Here is a 21,278-nt window from a genome sequence, read left to right on the forward strand (position 1 = left end):
GCGGCGAGTGCTGCAGGAGGGCTGCTGCGAGCACAGCCAAGATGTGGTTCAGCAGGAGGTCACGCCAGATGGGGACATGTGAGGGAGGCCACACACAGCTGCAGACCTGCAGCATGGTGAGGAGACACCTGCACCAACCAAACCAATGCTGCACATCCCATTGCTGGCTCAGCTGTAGGTGCAGGGACTCTGCCAGGCCAGTTCCATGGTGGAGCCGTGTCTCTGGCTTGGGAGAGCCCGTTGTGGAGATCTGGTAGCCTCTGCCTTTGCACAACCACTTGGGAGTCATGTTTGGCTGGGTCATGTGTCAGTGTGTTGGATCATCTGGAAGTTAAATTAGTCCCCATCCATCTCCGTGGCAGAAGGAGAAGGAGTAAGGGAAATGCAGTGTCATCCCCAAAGCTTCGTGCCTGGGAGGGAACATTTCCACACTGCTGAGGCTCAGCTGTGAACATGCCAACCCCTTCCTGCTCTGACTCTTTTCCCACCCTCCCCAGTGCCATCAGCTGTCTTAAGGCACTGGTCCTTGGGTTTGGGAGACGCTGGGTTGTGCAGCAGGTGGATAAGAGATGCCAAGAACTGTTCATATGGTGATTTCCAGAGCAAAGCACCCAACAGGCTTCCCATTGTCTGGCACAAGATCTGTTGGGAGGGACGTAATAAGTTAGGCAATTTGCATATTGATGAATTTAATACTGACTTTGGCTTCCGAAGCATCGGGATCCTGGAGGGCTTCAGGAAACCTGAAGATCTTGAGGGTGCATAAAGGGACTTTAAGGGTGCTTGAATGTACCTCTTCAAGCACCAACGCTGAGTGCACGAAGCAGATGCTGGGGGGTGGCAGTTCCACAGCTCAGCCCAGCGTGAAGGTCTCAGGAACAAGTGCTGGGTGCCCTTGTCCCCAGCCCTGTGTCTCGGCAGATTTTTGGGGCATTGCGCCCTTCCAGGAGTGTGGCTTCACAACACCCATGTGGCTCCATCGTCGTTGGGATTATTTAGGGGAGAGTTCAAATTTGCTGTCCCTTGGTTGGTTTCCCCTGGGTGCCTAACCCTGGTCCCAGCTGAGGTGTGGGTCGATTCCTTCCCCTCTGATGCCAGGCACTGTGCAGAGCGAGGGCTGGGGCAGTCCCAGCACCATGAGGAGTTTATTCCCTGCACATGGCCCCGCCACGCTTGTTTATTCATCCAAGGGTGAGCATGGAATGACCTTGAAATTTATAGGCTGAAGAGAACACTGAAATAACAGCTAAAATAAACAAATCAGGCTGTAAAGCTTGAAAACTATGAACTGGCTTCAACAAATTGGAATCAGGAGGGAGAGAAAGCAGAGATGGCCTGGGCAGATGTGGTCCCTGAGGTCTTGGCATGAGCTCAGGAGCTGGACACGCTGAGGGTTTGACCCGTGGGCTTTGCACGCCTCCATCCCACCCCGTTTTGGTGGCACCGTGGGGATGCCCCCCGTGTTTGCACAGGGGCTCTGCACGGCTGGCTGAGCGTCTGCCAGGCGGCACAAACAGCCAAGGGGAAGAGCGAGTGGTGAGGGTGCAGGGCTGCACAGCTGCTGGGCTGCTGGGTACCAGATCCCACCCAAACCCAGCCTCTAGTCTTTCAAGGACCCGAATTGCCTGCACATGGTGGCTTGCCCTGGCTTTAGCACCTTGATAAAAGACAGTCCATGAAGAAGAGCTCTGGAGGGTAGCATGATGTCCAAATGAAATCTGAGCTGGTGCCCTCGCTCGGTAACACCCAGCTCTGGAGTCCATTTTCCCTCAGGTGTATTCCAGACAGCAGCAGATTTGCTAGAAATAGCATGGGGATGAGGAGAAGTGAGCTCAAGGGCCTCTTGAGCCAGACAGAAGGGTCTTGTTTGAACATGCAGTCCCATGGGGGTTCTGTCTGAGCCCAGATTCCCAGCAGCAAGCAGCGGTCCAGCACGCTCCTCTCTGCTGCGGGGGATGTCCTCTGGGTTTGGCAGCACAAAACCGGGGGTGCAGGGCGTGGGGGAGCCATGGGCCACACCTGTCCGTGGCTGATGTTGTGTTTTGGTCCCAGGTTGCTGTCCCCCCGGCCCAGCCTGCTCAACACCGCCAGCGATGCCAGGCTCAACTCCTCGCCGCAGAAGCCACTGGACCTGAAACAGCTGAAGCAGAGAGCTGCTGCCATCCCACCCATTGTGAGTATCCTGCTTTAGTGGGCCAGGACTGGGAGCACAGCCTGTGCCTCGTGTTCTCCCACTGGGCTCTGTGGTGTGCATCAGGTTTGCAAGGATGTGCTGATCCCTGGGGATCTCCTATGGTCCACAGAGAGCTGTGTCTAGGCTGTGCCAGCCCTGAGCCAGGCAAGGTGCTCGCTGTGCAGAGCGTGTTCCCAGCTGCTGGAGCAGCTCTGCCAGCAGCGTTTGGATGTCTCTTGAGCTCTTCTATCAGAAAATCGTGGGAGGTCTGGACAGAAAAAGCTTCTCACTGCCACATGACTGCTGCCTCCCATTGCTTTAAAAAGAAAGAGTGCACCTTCCCAGCCCTGCACTTCATCTCTTGCTTGAAGGAGATCACCTTCCTCACCCAGGAGCTTTGCTTGGTCCCTCTTTTTGACTGCCAGTAGCCATGTATTGAAAGTACTGATACAGTGGTTTGGGCTGTGAGAAGAAGCATCCTGGTATTTCCAGGGTCAGCGTTAGAGGAGCAGCATCTCAGGGTGGGCAGGAGGGAAATCCCTGCTTTGGGGTTTGCAGGCTCAGGGGGGACCCATTCCTGATGCTCTTCCAGTTTCCCATATTGCAGTTTACATGGGGCTGCTGTGATGTAACTTCGGGCAAAAGCTACAAGCACGTAACTGTAGATTAGAGGTTTTGAACAAGCCTGACTGTTCCCTGTAGTGTCACCAGCACAGAGCTGGTACTCTTTGTCATGGGCTTTTTTAATCTCCTGTGGCTAGTGAGCTTTGAAGCCCTGTTTGGTCTCTGCTAAGACTCGCCATGACAGTGTGGGGCAGGGGCTTCTCACGACTCCTGATGTCTTCAAGATTGTTATGGATGTCAGCATCACACGATGAGCATCACCCATCCTTACTCCTTTGCAGATTTCTGAAGGTTTCTCAGAGGGGGTACTGCAGAGCGGAAGCGCGAAGCCCCAGGTGCCTCCCCACGCCTTGGCTCTCTACCAGCAGCAGATCACAAAAGCCCACGAGTCTGCCCGCGAGGACGTGCCCCCGAGCAAGCTCTCCCAGTCCCAGCAGCAGCAGGCTGAGAAGGAGCAGCAGCAGCCCAGCAGCAGCCCCAGGGGGAAGAGCCGGAGCCCTGCTGTCGGTGAGAAGGAAGGTAGGGCTGCGTGCGCGTCGGTGCGTGTTTATCCGCGCGGAGCACCCGGGGTGCGCGGCTGTACGCAGCCAGCGGCTCTCCTCTCTTAGGTGAAAGCTTGTTTCGACCCCTGAAAGCTCTTTAATAGCATCTTGAGGCAGGACGAGAGAGGCAGGGCTAATTTCCCATGTTCATTAGACAGTACACGATGTCTCACTGAGCCCACAGCAAACACCAGGCAGTGTGGAGCGCCGAGGAGGTGAAGATTGCCTTTATTAGCGTCTGCCATTCACCAGAGAGCAGAGGGGCCTGGAGGCATGCCAAGGCTCTGGGCACAATGGCTCTTTTCTACCTTGCTGGCTTTCTATAAAGAATGCTTTTAATGCACAGCGGGGACCATTATTTCATTTAAAATCAATGCTAATACTGTGACTCGGAGTCCAAAGGTTCCTGTAAAGATTCCCAGTGCTTTCTCCCCGGAATAGCTCTGATGTGGTTTGGCTGCCTAATGAGCAATTCAGAGGTTCCCACCATAGAGCATCTGAAACATTATGAGCCTGAGCACCTGGGGATCAAGGTTAAGGAGAGACGGGAAGTCCTGATGAGACCATCCTCTAAATGTGTTTTTAATCTGAGTGTTAGAGTCTGTTCCAGTTCAGAGTCTGTGTTCCTGGCCCCCAGTGCCAGCCCATGGCTCAGTTGTTAAGGAAGATGACAGACTGTCACCAATGGCACAGTCAGGAGTAGGGAAGTTGGGCTTGGGAGGGTACAACGTCCACCAGTGCTGGATCCTGAACAGGAATGGGTGCACTGCAAAAATCCCCTGCTTGTGCGTGGAAGAGGAGGGTGGATAGGACTGCTCTGAGGAGGCACTGAGCTTGGGCTGTGATCTTTGCTGGAAAATCACTGCACTAGTTCACCGTCCAGCAGCCAGGATTGTGGCAGCCTGCTCTGCAGTGTCCACGCCAGGTCGTTACTCCTCAAGCTGTCACGTCCCTCTGGACAGAAGGATGTGTTTGCCAGAAGAGTTGGTTGCTGGCACTTGACCACGGTTTTTTCAAACAATAAATAGCACCATGTGTGCATCACACCTTCAGAATGTTTTGCATATGAGCAAGGAAGGTGACTGCTCACCTAGCAGGAAAGGGAGTTTCCCCTAAGTCGTGGTGTTGCCACCCGTGAAGTCCCATTTCCAGTTGATCTTATCCCGCTGTGCTCCTGTTTGCTGCCCAGGTGGAGCAGTTCCCGTGCAGCTCTTCCCCGCCAGTGGCAGGTAATCAGGTTTGATCTCCTGTGCAGACGTGGTGCTGCACTTCTCAGCCTCCTCCTGAGCTGGGTGCCACAACCAGCGCTCCAGCCTGGAGCTCTGCATCGCCCGTGTCCCAGTGCTGCAGCTTCCTCCTGACCACAGGAGGGTGAGGAGGTGAGGCAGATTAGTGGGTGTGAGGTACAGTAGGGGATTGAAGTCACCCACTCCACTCTGTGGCCTGCTGGCACCGTTATCAAATACAAGGATCTGTTATCCAGGTGGATCTTTTGTTGCTTTGTTCTCTGGGAAGCACTAATGATGTGGAGCACTTTATTCTCTCTTCCGTACAGCTCTGAATCTTCCATGTTAATGAAAGTAATTATGCCTCCCTATATCCCTGCAAACATCTCAGCAGGTCTTGGGCTCCAGCTGTGTGCTCTCCAAGCCCTGTGTAGCTGTGCATCTGTGCTGGGTGCCACAGTGGGTCTGGAATGCCTTTGAACCCCAGGGAGATATAGGCTGGTCTCCCCTGTTCACAAGGGGAATGCACCTCCCTCTTAAAAAGCAGCAGGTTTGTGTTGAGTCCCCTCCAGGGGAGAACTCAACTCCCCCAAAGCCCTGGTTTCAGTACAAGTATGGACTCAGGCACCGTCTCAGTTCTGTCTCTGCCTCTTGGAACACATCCTGGCTGTGGGTCAGGGGTTAGAAGGGAGATAGCCAGATAGTCCTGGCAAATCTGTGTGCATCCCTTCCCTCCCCTGCTCTGCGGGCGTCCCAGTGGAGTGGCGAGCATCCAGGCTGCAGACATCACGCTGCCACATGGCTTGGTGTTAAAAGGGAGAGTCCAGCACGGCCTGCAGGGCCCTCTGGAGAGCAGCCCTGTGCCACCTCTCAGCAAGGGGCTGACTCCACCAGAGCAGGTACTCCTGTTCCTCTCTGGCTCGATAAGAGAGCCTGAACTCCTGCAAACCGCTGCGGAGATCAACATCCTTCACACCGCTCTGGATCCGCTTCAAAGCCGAGTCTTGCACACATCCTGGCCGAGGCGTTGGCTGCCTCGCAGCTGCTGGCTGGGGCTCTATCTGCTTGGAGGGTGGCCAGCCAGAGCCATACCTTCCTGAGCGCTGCCCTGCCTTCCAAGAGGAGCTGCTGATCACGGGGCTGGGCAGAGGCAGGGGCAGGGGCAGGCAGCCCTGCCTGGCTCTCAGCGGCAGGCAGACGGATCCCTTTCCCCAGCGCCGAGTTGCCGTCGGGCATATCTTTGGTTATCGCTCGGCGGCTGCAGCGCCAGCGGCGTGTTTTGTGTTGATTTAGTTGTGTTGCATTTGGCCTTTGTAGGCGGTGGGGAGCCAAGAGCATTAATTTGGATGACGGATCGTATAAACTCTGACTCCTTCGCTCCCATTCCAGGGACTTGATAAACGGTAATAGGAACTCTCTCTTCCCCGTGTAAGTGCTATTTTATCAAAAGCTGGCTGAGTTATAGCCACCCTCTAATGCGAGGGCAATTAGGAACTGGCCACATTTCACAGGCTGGAGAGGCTCGCAGGGGAGGGGACGGCTCCCACGGGGAGGGGAGGAGGATGAGGCTCTCCAGGAGCCATCCAGGGTGCACACAGCCTTGGCTGACAGTGCCTTGGCGTCAGGGAGCGTCTTCAGCTGGGAGATCCCAGCGCTGTTTGCCCCCACACGAGTAGAGCTGAAGGGGGCTGAGCTGAAGGGGAGGAGGATCAGGGAGTGTGGGTGTGCCAGAGACTCTCCATCAGTGAGGAGGAGGTGCCTGGTTTCCCCTCTGTTGGCAGGATGGGGGGATCCTCTCTGGATCCTGCATGGGGATAGAAGAGGCCACAGCCATAGGCTGCAGAGGTGTGAGTGCCTGCACACCTCTGTGTGCCCAGAATGGATTTCTTCTCTCACTGAAGCGGACAAGAATAATCTCCCAGCTTCTGAGTACACTGAGCATTAATAACGATAATGTAGTAAAGCCTCATTAAATTGGGCCTCTGATAATCTACTTGCCCTATTATTAGGCTTAGCAGGATTCAGCGTCTATTTTTATCAAAAATTGATGGTTAAAGGCTGGGTTCATTCGTGATTGCTATTGTTTACTGCCCAGTTTCTGATTTCTGGTCAATGCGAGCGTTACACAGGTGGATCTGGGGAGGGAGGGCAGTGCAAAATGAAGTGTTTATTGATTACAAGCAAATCCTACCAAACCTGCCTCTAATCCATCCACAAAAGGCTGTCTCATCTGTCTGCTTAGCCAAGCGTGAGGATGCACTTGGCATAGAGCTGGTGCAGATGAAACCTCTCTTTTCCTCAGCATCATTCAGCACAAGGCAGGGTTCAGGTGTCTCCAGCACAGCTCCTCCATCATTAAGCTCTTCTTGGCCTCCCATCAGCCTTTTTATAGCCAGGATGAACCCAGCCTGGTATCCAGGATGCCCTGAACCAGGTAGTTTTGGGAGGCTTTCCTGCCCACAGCCTGTGCCTCACAGAGGATCAGTGAGCCTCCCTCATTCCCCTCATTCGGTTGTTCCACAGAGCCCAATCTCTCCATCTTCGTTTGCCTCTGAGAGTCTCGAGCAGCGTGCTGGTCCCAGGTGTTCAGAGAACATCACTGTTATTCCCTTGCTGCCTGAGAAACTGATGCCATTATTTCTGGCCCCTTCCCACAGCCTACAAATGGCTGCTGAGCTTTCACGTCTCTGTGTGACGTGGGGATGAGCCTGTCCCTGGTGTGCTGGCTTTGCAGTGGTCCTGGCAGTGGCCTGGGGCTCTGCTGCACCCCGTGGCCAGCTGCACACCACAGTGTGGTCACCAGCGAGCTGGTGCCCTCTGGATGTTCCCTGTGCACCAGAGGGATGCCAACAGTGCTGCTTCTTGGCTTTAACCTCAGGGAAGGATTTGGCAGCATCATCATTAATCCTCCAGCCCTGCCACGCTGGGATGATGTGGAGCTGTGGGCATGGGCAGGAGCTGCCCAGGGGCAATTCCCTAATGGCCAAGTCCTGGCAAGGAGCCGGGCTCTGCGACCAGCTGCACGCCAAATGCCATCTCTCCTGGGTGAGGTGGGATGGCACCAGGTCCGTGGAGCTTCCTGCAGGCAGCGAGCACCAGCAGAGTCACGGACACAGACGTCCCACTGCACTTTAAATCAGAGTAAAGCAAATGCTGTCAGATCCAGGCAGTGACACTGAGCTTTTTCCTTTTAGCTTTGCTGGGGAGTTCAGCCCTCACCTCGTGGCCAAGTTGGACTGAACTGAAGCCATCTCCTGTGCTTGGAGCTGGCTCTTGTTTCCCTGCCCGTGCTCACAGGGAGCCCTCGCTCATGCTGCCCACTGACCACGTGGTTTCTTTCTGTGTCCTTTGCAGAAAAGTCCGTGCATTTCTCAGCCATCGCAGAGGCTCAGAAGCTGAGTGCTGAATCGATGGCTGCCTCGTGCTGGCCCCCTGTTCTGTCCTACCCCCGGGATGTGATCAAAACTTCTCCCCAGGCGGAGCCCCACTTGTTCCAGTACAACCCACCAGGCAAGTAAAACCCACTGGCTGCGTGGCACGAGCCCTCCCCTGCCTGACCTGGGACTGAGCACAGGGGCTGTGCTTACAGCCAGTGCCACAGGCTGGCCTATTTAAAGGTCCCAGGGTGGTCAGGTGTGTCTCCCTTTGTCACAGAGCAGTGTGGGTGCGAAGTCAGACAGGTTTTATCCCTCACTGCACTGTCCTCCCTGGCTGGAGGGCAGACAGGTTGGGCACAGCTCATCCTCTGGCTGCAGAGGGGACAAGGCAGTCATTTAAACTATCCAGTCCTTTCCGAAATGACTGTGTGAGTTGGAGCCTCGTGCAGGCTCACAGCAGCCGGGTCACTGCCTCCAGCCCGTTCCCTCCCGTGCCCCTCGCTGCAGCCGCTCTGCCTGCTCTCGGTCTCGCTGACGTTTGTGTTCTCCTCACAGGACACCCCATCCCGCTAAACCTGCATGAGAGCTCTCGCTCAGGGCTGCAGAGACTAGCCAGCATCTCCAACCCTCCTCCCCTCATCTCCTCCACCAAGCACCCCTCCGTGCTGGAGAGATCCGTCGGATCCATTTCCCAGGTAGGGTGTTGGTAGGTGTGAGCAGTGGAGATGCCTCACAGGGACCATCAGTTGCTCCTGACCTCTCCTCTTGCCCCACAGGGAATGCCCATCCAGCTCCACACACCCTACAGCCCCGAGCACGCCAAGGTCCCTGTCGGTTCCATCACCATGGGCCTGCCACTAACCATGGATCCCAAGAAACTGGGTAAGGAATTGGGAGACGAGCTGTTTCTCACGTGCTCTGAGAGCAGGAGGGAACGAGCTTGCCAGGAGCACAGGGGAAAGGAGGAGCACAGGGCACAGCAAGGGAGCACAGAGAGAACTGCTAAGAGGATGAAAGGATTAGTCCATCAGGGGAGCAGAGACACAGGGAGCTAAATTTGTGTGGTATAGGAAAGCAACAACTCGGTCAGGGACGCTTCCCAGCCTATAAATACTCTCCAGCTAATACTGTGATCGAAGGAAGGAAATATATTGTTGCTCCCCAGGCTGGTAGGATAAAGAGTAAACGGCCTGAAGTGAACAAAGAAAGTGTTTAGTCTGCAGATTTGGAAGCTTTTCTTAACAGCGGGAGGGAATGGGTGAGGGATCAAGCCTGGGGAGGAGGGATATGAGCGCTGTTTCCCACCGTGTGTCCTGTTAAAAACCAGCCCAGGGTTTTTAGTGTCAGCTCTGGTCCCAGTGTGGGTAGTGCCAGGGCAAAGGATCTGGCTTTCCTTGATGACATTTGTGTGTTCACCACCCTGGGGAAGCCCATCCCAAAGAGCTGGGAATGGCAGAGGTGCTGAGAAGGTGTGGCCTCATGTCCTGCACACCTCTGCTGATACATGGTTTATGTTTTCCAGTGCCTTTTCCTGGAGTAAAGCAGGAACAACTTTCTCCTAGAAGCCAGGCCAGCCAGCCAGAAAGTCTGGTTCTGCAGCCGTCCCAGGAGGGCTCCATCCTGCGGGGTGAGGACCCGGAGCAGCGGGCGTGTGCCAGCTGTGGGGAGGGAGGGATGCCGGCACTGCCAAGCCTGGTGAATGCCACACTGGCTGCAGCTGCCCCGTGATCTCAGGTTTGACTTCAGGAATTGTGCCCAGACACAGGGTTCTCTTTGTCCCTGTTCTCCACCTCCCCAAATCAGGGCCTCAGGCATTGATTCTGGTGGAGGTTTTGTGTTCATGAGGCACCTGAAAATCTGTTGCTTGTGACAAAGCAAGACCTGTTTAAATTTCATTAATTGGTATTTTCATGCTTTTCATGGTTGCTGCTGTAGCTGGACAGGAACCCCACTTTGGTTAAATACAGCCCTCATGGGTTTCTTTCCCCGTTAACCAGGCAGAAGAAAATAAACTCAAAGGTTTTGCTTTTTAGTGCAAGTTCTGGTTTGTGAAACACCCCCAGTAAGACAAGTCAGGAGCCTGAGTGTGGTGGGCTGGCTCCAACCCAGGACAGATCTGTGTGAATGAACTCAAGCCACCCTGAGCTGCATCTCAGCACAGATCTGATCTGATCACATCAGGAAAGGCTGAGCCAGGCTGTGCTTTCTCCCAGGCTCATAAATCTGCCTGGCACCTCCACACAGACAGCAGCGAGCTGATAGCCTCAAAATACCTATCTTTTACCTCTCCTCCACCCCACGCTCACTCAGGGATGAGTTTCTCAAGAGACTTGGTACAAAGGGTTCTGCAAGGCTTGGGACTGAACACTGACAGCTCTGGTCCCTTCCAGTACCACGGCTTGCGAGAGATTGGGTCAAATCCTGCACTTGGTAGTGTCAGCCCTGAGGGTTTTGTGCTGAACGGCAAATCCAGCCCCCAGCTCACAGGTTTTGTGTCCTACAGGTACTTCCCTCAGCTCTGCCTCGGCAGGAAGCATCACCAAAGGAACACCCACATCCAGACCGCCTCCGGAGTCGCCCATCACCTACCGAGGCTCCATCACACACGTAGGTCCCTTGTCCCCCCCGGGTGCTGGCAGCCGCAGCGTGCGGTGCTGGACAGGGGTGCTGGGGGGTTGTGGGGCACACTGGGTGTGCAGGACAGGGCTGTGCAGCAGCCCTGTGATGCTCACAGCCCATGCAGCCCCTCAGAGAGGTCTGCAAACAGAGCCCCCGCTTGGGATGGCACGAGCGGTGTCCTGTGAGAGAAGGCTGCAGGAGAGCAGAGCCCAGCAAACAGCAGTGCAGCCTTACAACACCTTTAAACCCGGCTTTGCCTTCTGTAGCTATCGAGAACAGAGGCAAAAGCAGCTGTAAATGGCTCTGGCAAAATCATCTTGCCAGGGCAAGAAAGTGGAGCAGAGCAAAGGAGATGGGAGGAGGCTGTGAGGGGCAGGTAAGGTAGCGAGAGCTCCTGCCAGGGCTGAGCGTGCTGTGCTGGGGGTCCTGCCCAAAGGCTCTTCAGCAGGAAGATACCTTGGCCTTAATCTCCACCATCCATTTTCAGAAGAGCAGCTGGCAAGCGGGCGATAGTTTCTTGCAGTGTGAGTTATTGCTCATCTGGTAACAGAGCGGAGAGCATTAAAAAAAAAAAATCTGTTTCCCGTGGGGATTTTATCTGGGCATCATTCAGATATTTAAAGACATTCAGGCTCCAGTTTTTGCCTGCTTTCTTCAAGGAGGATGACCATGTTCGCTTTGGCTCTGAGGACCTGATCCTGAATCCTGGCCCAGGGCAAAGCCTTAGCTTGCCTGGTGCCCTGTGTCCAACAACTGCCAGGAGTGGGTGCTCAGGGGCTGTAAATAACCCATCAGAGCAAACACTTCCTCCATCCTCTCAGATGCTCCTGCAGCAGCTGTGGGCAGCTGTGGGTGGGCATGAAGGACCTTGAGCACCATGTGGCAGTTCAGGAGATCAGCAGAGTTTGTTGAGACACGGTTTTGTATCCAGTTAGTGAATCCACCCAGCTAACGAATCCATCCAGATTCCTTTGTTTGGCTTGGTGTTAAGGTGCCAAGCCCAGACCCAGGGCATTGCCTGGCTCTCCTGCTGCTCCTGCAGCCTGCATCCCTGTGCTCCTGCTGGGGAGAAGGAGCCCCCTGCTCTGGCAGCAGCTCCTGGTACCAGAGCTGATACTTGATCTCAGATTAGTCATCCAGTTCAAAGGAAGCAGATCTCGAATATGTGCTCTCTGCTCTGAAGCCATCTGTCATCACTTGCTTTCACATCCCCTTGGAGCACGTCTGCAGGAGGGAGGTGACTTACCTGGGGCTGGGAGAGCCATTGCAGGTAATGGCCCAGATCCACTGTGAGAGTGAACGCTGGCATGTCCTGGCTTTTGGGGACTGCTGCTGCTCTGAGGGCTTGGTAAAGAGCAGGGACACCCCCGGGCAGGAGTGGGGAAAGAGCCTGAGTGGCACAACCTGGAAGCAGCAGCCAAGCTGTCGAGGGCATCGTGTCCCCGAGGCTTCCCCCAGGCCACAGTCCCAGGGCTTGCTGTGGTTAAATGAGCTGAGTAGGCAGGTGTCAGTCAGGAGTGTCACTCTGGCAGCGTCACTGTGCCTTCCCAGAGCTTGGGAAGGAGGACTGTCACCCCATGGTGGCTGTTCCCAGTTGGCACTGACAGGTTACAGTGGCAGGAGGGTGTCATTCACCAGCGACTCCTCGGGAACATCCAGCCCCGTGTGTTTTGAAGGGGGTTTGGGGGGCAGGTGCTGTGAGCTGCCGGTGGTGAAGGAGAGCTTTCAGTTCACACTGGTGTGTGTGTGTGTGTGTGTGGGGAGCCTGCTGCTGTTCCTGTTGGAGAGCTGAGGCAGGCTCTGCTCCCCGACCTGCTCGGGGACCGGTTTGGTTGTCGCCTGCCGTCTCGCCCGGGCGCGCTGCCAGCTGCCAGCTCCCGCACGCGGGCAGCTCGCTGAAGGTCACGCTGCTGCCAGCAGATGTGCCTGGGTGGGAAGGGCGTCTCTGTGGCTCCTGTGCCGAGCCGGGGAAATAGGCTGCAGGGAAAAAAGCTCGTGCTGGAGCAGTGCCTGCTGCCACTAAGGTGTCCCCAGGGGAGCACCAGCCCTGTCCCCCAAACCTGGGGAGAGGGAGCAGGCCAGGTAGCTTACTCCAAAGCACACGGGGGTGAGAGCTGCTGCTTCGGAGGTCTGTGCTCTCCTCATCCCCTGCCTCTTCCCAGCAGCCTCGCACAGATCACGTACCTTTTTACCGCTCCTCGTTATCGTTCTCATCAATAATTAAGCTGCGAGTCCCTCGCTGTTGGCTGCGCCAGGAAGCGGAGGCCGGGTGCGCTCCCCGCGCTCGGCTTCCCGCGAGGAACAGCCTGTCCCCGCACGGCGTTCGCTTAATTGGTTGTGACACTGTTAAATATGGATCTTGGTGGCTTTCCAAGGGCACCCCGGCAGAAGTGCTGTACAAAGGAACCATTACCAGGATAATTGGAGAAGACAGCCCCAGCAGAGCAGAGAAGGCGAGGGAGGATGCCGTGCCCAAAGGACATGTCATCTACGAAGGGAAGAAGGGCCACGTGCTGTCCTACGAGGGTAAGTCCTAAATCCTCTCTGCCTTTTTAGGGCAGATGCCAGGGGTTTGTGCCACTGTGGCTGGGACTTGGGAGCTATTTGAGGAAGGGCTGACAAAGTACAACGGGCCAGCCTCATGTCTTTGCTCCCAGCGTTTCTCTCCCTTCCCACCCTGGTGCCCTGTGCCCGTCTGTCCCCTGTGGTTTTCTTGTCTTAGAGATGGCAGGCAGGGTTGCAATAATTTTGGGAAACAGGGAAGAAGAGAGGACAAGATAGGAAGGTGTTACCTTCATCGCTGGCACCCTGTGCTGGAGGTGGAATGAAAACATTACGAGTGCACTCCCAAACTCTTGTGCCGAGGTGGACTCAAAAACCTGCAAGATGGAGGCAAGTCAGGTAGTTCAGCATAAAGGATGTCAGATTTGGATGTCAGACAGAGGATGTCAGATGTTATTTGGATGTCAGATTCTCACCTGCGTTGACTTGGGCACTGTGAGGCTTTTCCAGCATGGGACAGAAATCCTCCTGGGCCCAGCCTCAGCATCTGGTGAGTTTTGCTAGAGCTGATGGAGATGCTGAAGCCGTTCCTGCATCCCACAAGGAGCCTGTCTGGGGATGTGCTGGCTGCTGCCGCAGCCCCGCAGCACGGGAAGGCTTTTCCTCAGAAACTGCCTGCGGTGCCTCGCTGCATTAGTGGTGCCAGCAGGTGGTCACCAGCTGCTCCTGCCTGCTCTGCGCCTGCTCAGCCCATCACAGCACTGGCCATCAAAGCTGCTCTGAGTGTCCCGATGCCTCCCGTTGGAGACAAGCAGATGTTGCTCTCCAGTGGGGCTGGAAACAGCTCCGTTCTTGCCTCTCACCGTGTGCTGGGTCAGGCATCTCTCTTGTGGAGCTGGACTCCTGCTGGTTTACAGCTGTAGGCAGGAAAAGCCGACTCAGATGTGCTGCAGCTCTGAATCCTCTTGGGGTAAAGCACTGGCGTGTGCGTCGGTGTGCACAGGGATGGCCGTCCTCCTGTGTCACCTCCCTTCTCAGCTGAGTTTGGAGATGACTGAGGAGCGGATCCCAACCTCAGCTGCTTGAGTAGGAGTCTCTGGCAAGCTGCTGTGCTGCCTGAGCCCTCTGCCTCCCTCCCTGGGGCACAGTATCCATTCCAGCCTGCCTGGCAGCCTGGGCACCATGGGCAGTGCTGCAGGCAGTGTGTCCCACAGAAGTCCCTTCCCTCATGCCCTCAAGTGCAGGCAGCTCTTTTCATCACAGGCTGGATTGTTTTATCCAGGGCTGGAGGCAGAGGGTTCAGGTCAGGCCATGGGGACAGCTCTCAAGCTCCAGCTGATGTCACCTTTGTGTGTGTCCTGGGACCGCAGGGACCTTTCAGGACAGGGCTCTGTGCTGTGCCTCTGGCCTGCCACATGGAAACTGGCTCACAGCATGTCCCCCAGGGTCCACTGTCAACTCTAGCCCAGATAAGAAATGTCACCGTGGAAGACTTGCGTCTGGATGCCCTTTGGGATGGTTGGCAAGGCTTGGACCAGGAAGTGTTTCAGGACTTGTTTGTGCAAGAAGCTATTTTAACTACCTCTGCCCAGGCTGGGGGTTGAACGAGGTTGATCTCAGAAATAGCACCATCAGGGAGGGATGGGGAGGGCTCCTGGCAGTGAGAGCTGCCCATGCCCAGAGCTGGGATCCCACTCCAGGCAGTGAGACAGAGCTGCAGACCAAACTCTCCCCTGTTGCTTGTGTCAGCCCGAGTCTCCTTGTCTGCAGCCTGTGGCTGTCACCTCTCATGCTACCCCCCATGGACACAGATGAGGAATTAATTTCTTCCTCTCCCCAGCAGCCTTTTACATGCTTGATAGCATTTATCACATCCCGAGGGATCCCATGAGCTGCTGCAGCCCTGCCTGCGCTGCCTCTCTCCTTCCCCCAGCAGAGCCTGGCGAGGCTGAGCAGCTCAGGAACAGAAGAGTTAAAAAATAAAAAAAAAAATTAAATAAGAAAACTGAAACTGTTGGTGATTATGAATTTTGGCAAGCAGAAAAAAAATTGCAAATTCTTTAGTGTCATGAGGGTGCTTAAAATAAAAGAGCTGTAATGAGACGAGATCCTGTAGCATGTGTGAGCTGAATTGTGCTAGATTGGTTATTCTCATCCTGCATATGATTGCTGATGGCTTCTGCAAGGCGAGGGACGTGGGTTTGGAATGGTTTTCTTTCTGTTTAGTCTCTCTTCTCCCTCGCGCCCTCCCCCTGCTTCCCGGTGGTACAAAGGGTGCCTGGGAGCACGTCCCCTCCTGCACAAGGGCTGGTGGCAGCAGATGTGCCTTGATGACAGGGTGCAGGCACATCACCCACACGGTGCTTGGCTGATTCTGAATGTCACCCCCGGATTTCTCCTGTCAGATGGAGCTGAAGCAAAGGCTCAGGCACGGACCCCCCTCTTGTTTCCCCACACGCAGCCCCAAACACTTTGTGGATTGAGTGGGTGCTGATTGCGGAAACCAGCAGTGGGTGTGAAGTTGTAATAATCCCATTTTATTAATTACTGGTTTTGCCAAGGAGGAGTTTTGTTCCTGATTGTCCACAATAGGACGAATGTTTTTAACTTCCCTGCTTTCTCTAATTGTACAACCACCTTCTCTGCCCACGAAGAGGAGGATCAGGGCGCTGGCAATCCTTGGCCAGGGCAGCCTGGCCAGGGATGATGGGCAGAGGCGTCTGTCTCTCCTAGCTGATATCCTGTTTGGAGCTCGTGGCATAAACCCGAGGCATTCAGCTGGATCAGAAGCTGCTGAATTCACAGCTCGCTGCACCCATTGCCCAGGGTGGGCGTGATGCTGCCTGGCACGGGCAGGGCTGTGCTGCTGCTGGGGCTGTAGCTCAGGACAGATGTCCACTGCTTGTTTGTAGGGAACCTGCTCCAGCCTTGGATCAGGGGGCAGTCAGAGGTCTCTCCTCACTTTAGCACTCACTCCATCAGTTCTGCTTTGCACCATCTCTCCCAGCTCCTGTGTGTGCTCAGTGCTGTTTCAAAGGAATCACTCTCAGCTTTGCTTCTCCTCCGTTTTCCATGATTTTCTCACCCAGGGAGTGTCTCGGCAAATGTTAAGGCTGGCCAAGATCCCAAACAGTAGGTGTCTAGCAAAAATCAAAACAAACAGGGGAAAGAAAACAAAACTGCCCAGTCCCAAAGAGCCAAGTTCAGTGGAGCTGCAGCTGCTCCCAGTGGCTCAGGGCTGTCCTGCTGCCTACGGGATGGCCCCACCAGGGAGGGAGGGAACGGGACACGACAGGGTGGATGCTCCTACCCAAGAGGGAGGCAGAGATCTGGACTCTTGAGGCAGGCAGGGAAGGGAGAAAACACCAGCTGAATTTCCTGGAAGCCAATCCCGTGCGATGTTCCTGGCACCGTGCAGCGGTGGCTGATGCTGGGATGGGACCTGACCCCTCAGCAACGCACACAAACAGCAGTAAACACCCTCCGTTGGCCCGTGCTGACTTCCTGTGCCTCTTGGTGTTCCCTCCCACAGGTGGAGTTGCTGCTTCTCAGTGTCCCAAAGAAGACAGCAGGAGCTCGGGAGCTTCCCATGAGACCACAGGAACTAAGAGGACCTATGATATGATGGAGGGGAGGATCAGCCGGGGCTTATCAGCCCGGGATACCTTATCTACCAGCATTGAAGGTGGGTCTGGATGAAACCTTTCACCTGTGTTATTCTAGTAACCTGTGGAGATCTCGTCTCATCTCCTGTCTGCATGATGCATCATCCTGTGCCAGTGTTCTGGCAGTGGTTAGCTGGTATCCCAACAGGAGAGCATCTGACCAGCATGGGAAAAAGACAGGATGTAAACTGGCCCGTTTGCCTTGAGTGTTTGTCCTGACAGACCAGCTCCAGGAATGCAAAAAAAAAAAAAAAGAAAAGAAAAGAAAAAAAAAAAAAGGCACGTTTGGAAAAAAGGAAAAAATACAAAATTTAGAAATTGTTGGCATTTATCCTTATTGTCCCAGGCATCCCCTGGTAACACTGTCATGTAATCATTGTAAATTAATTCCCACGTCACAGCCTGACTTTCCCTCTTGGATCTCTTGAAGGTCTCATGGGTCGAGCAATCCCTCCAGACCGACACAGTCCCCATAACCTAAAGGAGCAGCATCACATGCGAGGCTCGATTACACAAGGTAAAGCCTTTGGGCACAAGATGGGCATGGGCAGGGGAAGCATCTCGGGTGCATGGCCCCCTGCTTGTTCTCATGGTCAGGGAGGAAGCAAGGATGGGCACAGCAAAGTCCAGCTGCAGATCTTTGCAGCCCCTGCTTTGCACTCAGAGAGATTTTCAGTCTTGCTCAGCTTCTACCAACCTAAAGTCTGCCAAAGTCAGGGACAAAATTGTCAGAGACTGGCAGGAAGCAGGTTGAAATTAGTGTGAAGTGGGTGTAGAAAGTGGTGGTAGATGTGAGGGGGACCGGCTGCATTAGCGGTACAGCTGCTCTGTGGGCTCAGTTGGGTACCGGTCCCTGAGTTACGTGTGTTAACTAGAGACCCTAGGAGTGAGTATCTGCACGGGGCCTGGGAGTCCAGGGTCTGCCTGGGGAGTCACCCTCTGCATCCATCATCTGCTTGGGGTTGCAGGAATACCTCGGTCCTATGTGGAGGCCCATGAGGACTACCTCAGAAGAGAAGCCAAACAGCTCAAGAGAGAAAACACTCCACCAAGGGACTTATCTGATGCCTACAAGGTCAGATCTCACGATCTGACTCCTCTGAAAATGAAATCAGCCCATGAAGATCTGGTAGCCACGGTGAAAGAAGCAGGAAGATCAATCCATGAGATTCCCCGGGAGGAGCTGAGGCGGACACCGGACATCTCTCTGACCAGACCTCTCAAGGAAGGTTCCATCACGCAGGTGAGTGTGGAGTGAACAGCAGATGGGGTCAGTCCTGCTCAGGCTGCTGCCCTTGCACAGATCCTGGGAGCCATTCCCAAGGTAAAAAGAGAGCAGAGACAGCTTTGTGTTGCATCACTGAGAAGAACTGATGCTCTGCTTGGGGACAGGTTGTCCTGTCCCATCCTTTGAAGGGTTCCCTTCCAATCCAAGCTATCCTATAATCCTTCCCCGCAGATAAATACAAAACCCTGTCACGTTAAGAAAGCAGTGATCCACCTAGATGTGTAAACTAAAGGGGACCCATTTGTCTCCTTTTCAAGGACAGAGTCCCTCAGGTGCCCTCAGCATTTGTGACTCTGGGTGCACATAAACTTGGTCTCCTCCCTTCATGGGCAAGTGGCAACCCAGCAGGGCCAGTGGTTAGGATGAAACATGGCGTGCCATCTCCTGTTGGTCTCCAAATATTTGCAGGGTTCCCATGGCACCTTGCAGCGCTATCCCATTTCAGTGTGTGTAGGAGAGAGGCGTGAAGGGCACAGCCAGCCTTCGGCAGTGACTCATCATCATCTTGTTGGAGCACAACAAGACTTGCAAGATGGGCCCTCCACCCTGCCCTGTGCTGAGTGGTTATCTCCTCTCTGCCGATGCCTGCTGGCTGTTTGACTGACAAAACTTTGTGCATTGGCCCACCGAATGAGGCGTCCTCAGTCCTGTTGAAACTCAGTGGGATGCAGTCACTGGGTTGCTTCTGTTCTAGGCCCCTTTGATGTCTCTTCTGCCTCCTGTCCCCAGGGTACCCCACTGAAGTATGACAGCGGCTCTTCCTCCTCGAGTACCAAAAAGCACGATGTGCGGTCCATCATCGGCAGTCCCGGCAGGACTTTTCACTCCGTGCATTCCCTGGATGTCATCCAAGACCCGAGGAATCTGGAGAGAGCTTACGAAGAGAGCCTGAAAAACAGGCCAAGCCCCGTGACAAACTCGGGTGGCTCCATCGCCAGAGGGGCTCCTGTGATTGTGCCCGAGCCGGGCAAGCCCCACCAAAGTGCCCTGGGCTATGAGGATCACCAGGCAGGGCACAGCACGGCGTTCAGCAGCCACTTGCACAGAGGCTCTCCGGTCTCCACGCGGGAGTCCACGCCACGGCAGCACGAAGGTACTTGGCAAACCTTCTATTGGATGGTAAAATTTCTAACAGCCGAGCAGGTGAGGTTTGTGGGAGGCAGCTGCTGACCCCACCTGCCCGAGCGGTTCCCAGCAGGTGCCTGTTGAACCCGTTCTTCCCAGCAGCCCACGGCTGACTCACGGCCCTGGGGCAGCTGCCAGGGCCAGCTGGGGCTCGGCGCCCTTCCCCGGGGGTGCCCGCACTGTTGAAAGTGAGGGCACCTCACCTGCACCAGGGTAACCAAAGGGAGACTTGGGCCAAGGCTGGTGAAGGCATTGGTGTTTCAAAAGCATCCTCCTCTCTCCCAGCAGTGGCCCGCAGCACTCTTTTTTCCATAGGTGGGCAGGAAAGCGGTGCTTGGGACACTGGGTGGGAGATGTTCACACTTCTCACTAACACCAGCTGTGACCTCCTCGCGCTGAGGAGTCTGCTTGTGCAGGCCAGGGTGAATGCACGGATTGCCCAGCACGGAGGGATGATTTGGGAAAAGCCTCTCTCCCAAGGGGCAGCTGGGACTTGGCCCACCCCGACCTTGGTGGTGTAACAGAGCACGGCAGTGCAGAGAGGAGGGAAAGGTCCCTCGAGTTCGGGGTAGCTACGATTGTCCCTGTGGGTCCCAGAGGCGTCCCTCAGGGACACGGCTTGGCCGCAGTGCTAAGCCTCTGACTCATTTCCTCCTGCTCTCTGCAGGGAGCATCACTGCTGGGAAGCCGGTGTCCCAGGACAGAAAGATCACCCCCACATCGAGAGAGCTCACCAACTCCAAGTCTCCGCACGCCCCTGTGCCCGACCACCACCACCCCATCTCCCCGTACGAGCACCTGCTCCGCGGCGTCAGCGGCGTCGATCTGTACCGAGGACACATCCCGCTGCCTTTCGACCCCGCCGCCATCCCGAGGGGAATCCAGCTGGAAGCAGGTACCTTGCTTGGGAGGCACAGTCCCTTCTTTTCCTTCTTATGCTCCGAAAGCCTGAGGTCTCCGGCGCTTCACACCCGCGTCCTTTTCTCTCCCAGCTGCTGCTTACTACCTGCCAAGGCACCTGGCTCCGAGCCCCACGTACCCGCACCTGTACCCCCCGTACCTCATCCGGGGCTACCCGGACACGGCCGCCATGGAGAACCGCCAGACCATCATCAACGACTACATCACGTCGCAGCAGATGCACCACAACGCCGCAGCCACGGCCATGGCGCAGCGGGCGGACATGCTGCGCGGGCTGTCGCCCCGGGAGCCCTCCCTGGCCCTCAACTATGCAGCAGGTCCTCCCAGCACGGCCCTGCCCAGGGGTTTGGGAGAAGGAGGCTGGGTCGGGGCTGGCACTGCCAGCTCCAGCACGGCCAAGCTGCAGCAGCTCGGCGTTGTCCTGACGGTCCTCTCGCTTCTCTCTGCAGGCATCATCGACCTCTCCCAAGTGCCACACCTGCCCGTCCTCGTGCCCCCTACCCCTGGCACCTCTGCCACCACCATGGACCGCATCACCTACATCCCTGGACCCCCCCCAGACCTTCAGCAGCCGCCACAGCAGCTCCCCGCTCTCCCCAGGTAATGCTGGAGGTTGATTTTTCAGTGGGAAAACGACTGAGCAGGACGCTCGTAACCAATCCAAGGCCATGGGCTCAGCGTGCCAGGACAGTTTGGGAGACTCCGAATTAATTCTCACTCAGGAAATGACTCCCTCTCTTCCTTGCTTTTGCCCCTTCTTCTCCAAAGCAAACAGCTCTGTGGAAGGTCATACCCTGGAGATGCCTCCAGGACAGCTATTCCACGGTTTGTCTGGGTTTTGTTCTGGTTGCCATCGTCTGTCCTGCTCCAGGTGACCTTGGATGGAGCCATTCCTTATCTGCTCTGCAGACACAGCAATGTGAAGAGAAGGAAGTATTCCCAAGGGGAATTGCTGTGTCTGCAGCCCTCTCACTGCCTTTTGGTTGGGTTTCAGGAGGGCCCACGCACATGACCAAACAGTCAGGATCATCGGTGTCCGAACGGGAACGGGAGCGGGAGCGGGAACGAGAGAGGGAGCGTGAAAAATCCATCCTGGCCTCCACCACGGTGGAGCATGCGCCCATCTGGAGACCAGGTAGGCTGGGGAGGAGTCCGTCCTCCACCCTGGGACCTGTGCAGGGGGGAGGTGGGGTTAGGGCTGTGGGACAGAGAGCTA

At 55.6% G+C, this 21,278-nt stretch overlaps 1 protein-coding gene across 1 annotated transcript in view; it reads left to right on the top strand.

The window, feature by feature from the left end:
• The window catches only part of NCOR2 (nuclear receptor corepressor 2), a 186,024-nt gene that overhangs the window by 151,102 nt on the left and 13,644 nt on the right, over positions 1 to 21,278 (top strand). Inside the window, 17 exon segments of the mRNA XM_058422874.1 lie at positions 2,053 to 2,173; positions 3,079 to 3,316; positions 7,920 to 8,075; positions 8,498 to 8,637; positions 8,719 to 8,824; positions 9,465 to 9,569; positions 10,446 to 10,549; positions 12,937 to 13,087; positions 16,596 to 16,748; positions 17,159 to 17,245; positions 17,697 to 17,971; positions 18,746 to 19,109; positions 19,809 to 20,036; positions 20,134 to 20,379; positions 20,512 to 20,612; positions 20,614 to 20,662; positions 21,057 to 21,197. Of these exon segments, the coding sequence (XP_058278857.1) occupies positions 2,053 to 2,173; positions 3,079 to 3,316; positions 7,920 to 8,075; positions 8,498 to 8,637; positions 8,719 to 8,824; positions 9,465 to 9,569; positions 10,446 to 10,549; positions 12,937 to 13,087; positions 16,596 to 16,748; positions 17,159 to 17,245; positions 17,697 to 17,971; positions 18,746 to 19,109; positions 19,809 to 20,036; positions 20,134 to 20,379; positions 20,512 to 20,612; positions 20,614 to 20,662; positions 21,057 to 21,197 (2,765 nt within the window).

This window comes from Hirundo rustica, chromosome 17, assembly GCF_015227805.2.
Source record: "Hirundo rustica isolate bHirRus1 chromosome 17, bHirRus1.pri.v3, whole genome shotgun sequence".
Lineage (NCBI taxonomy): Eukaryota > Metazoa > Chordata > Aves > Passeriformes > Hirundinidae > Hirundo > Hirundo rustica.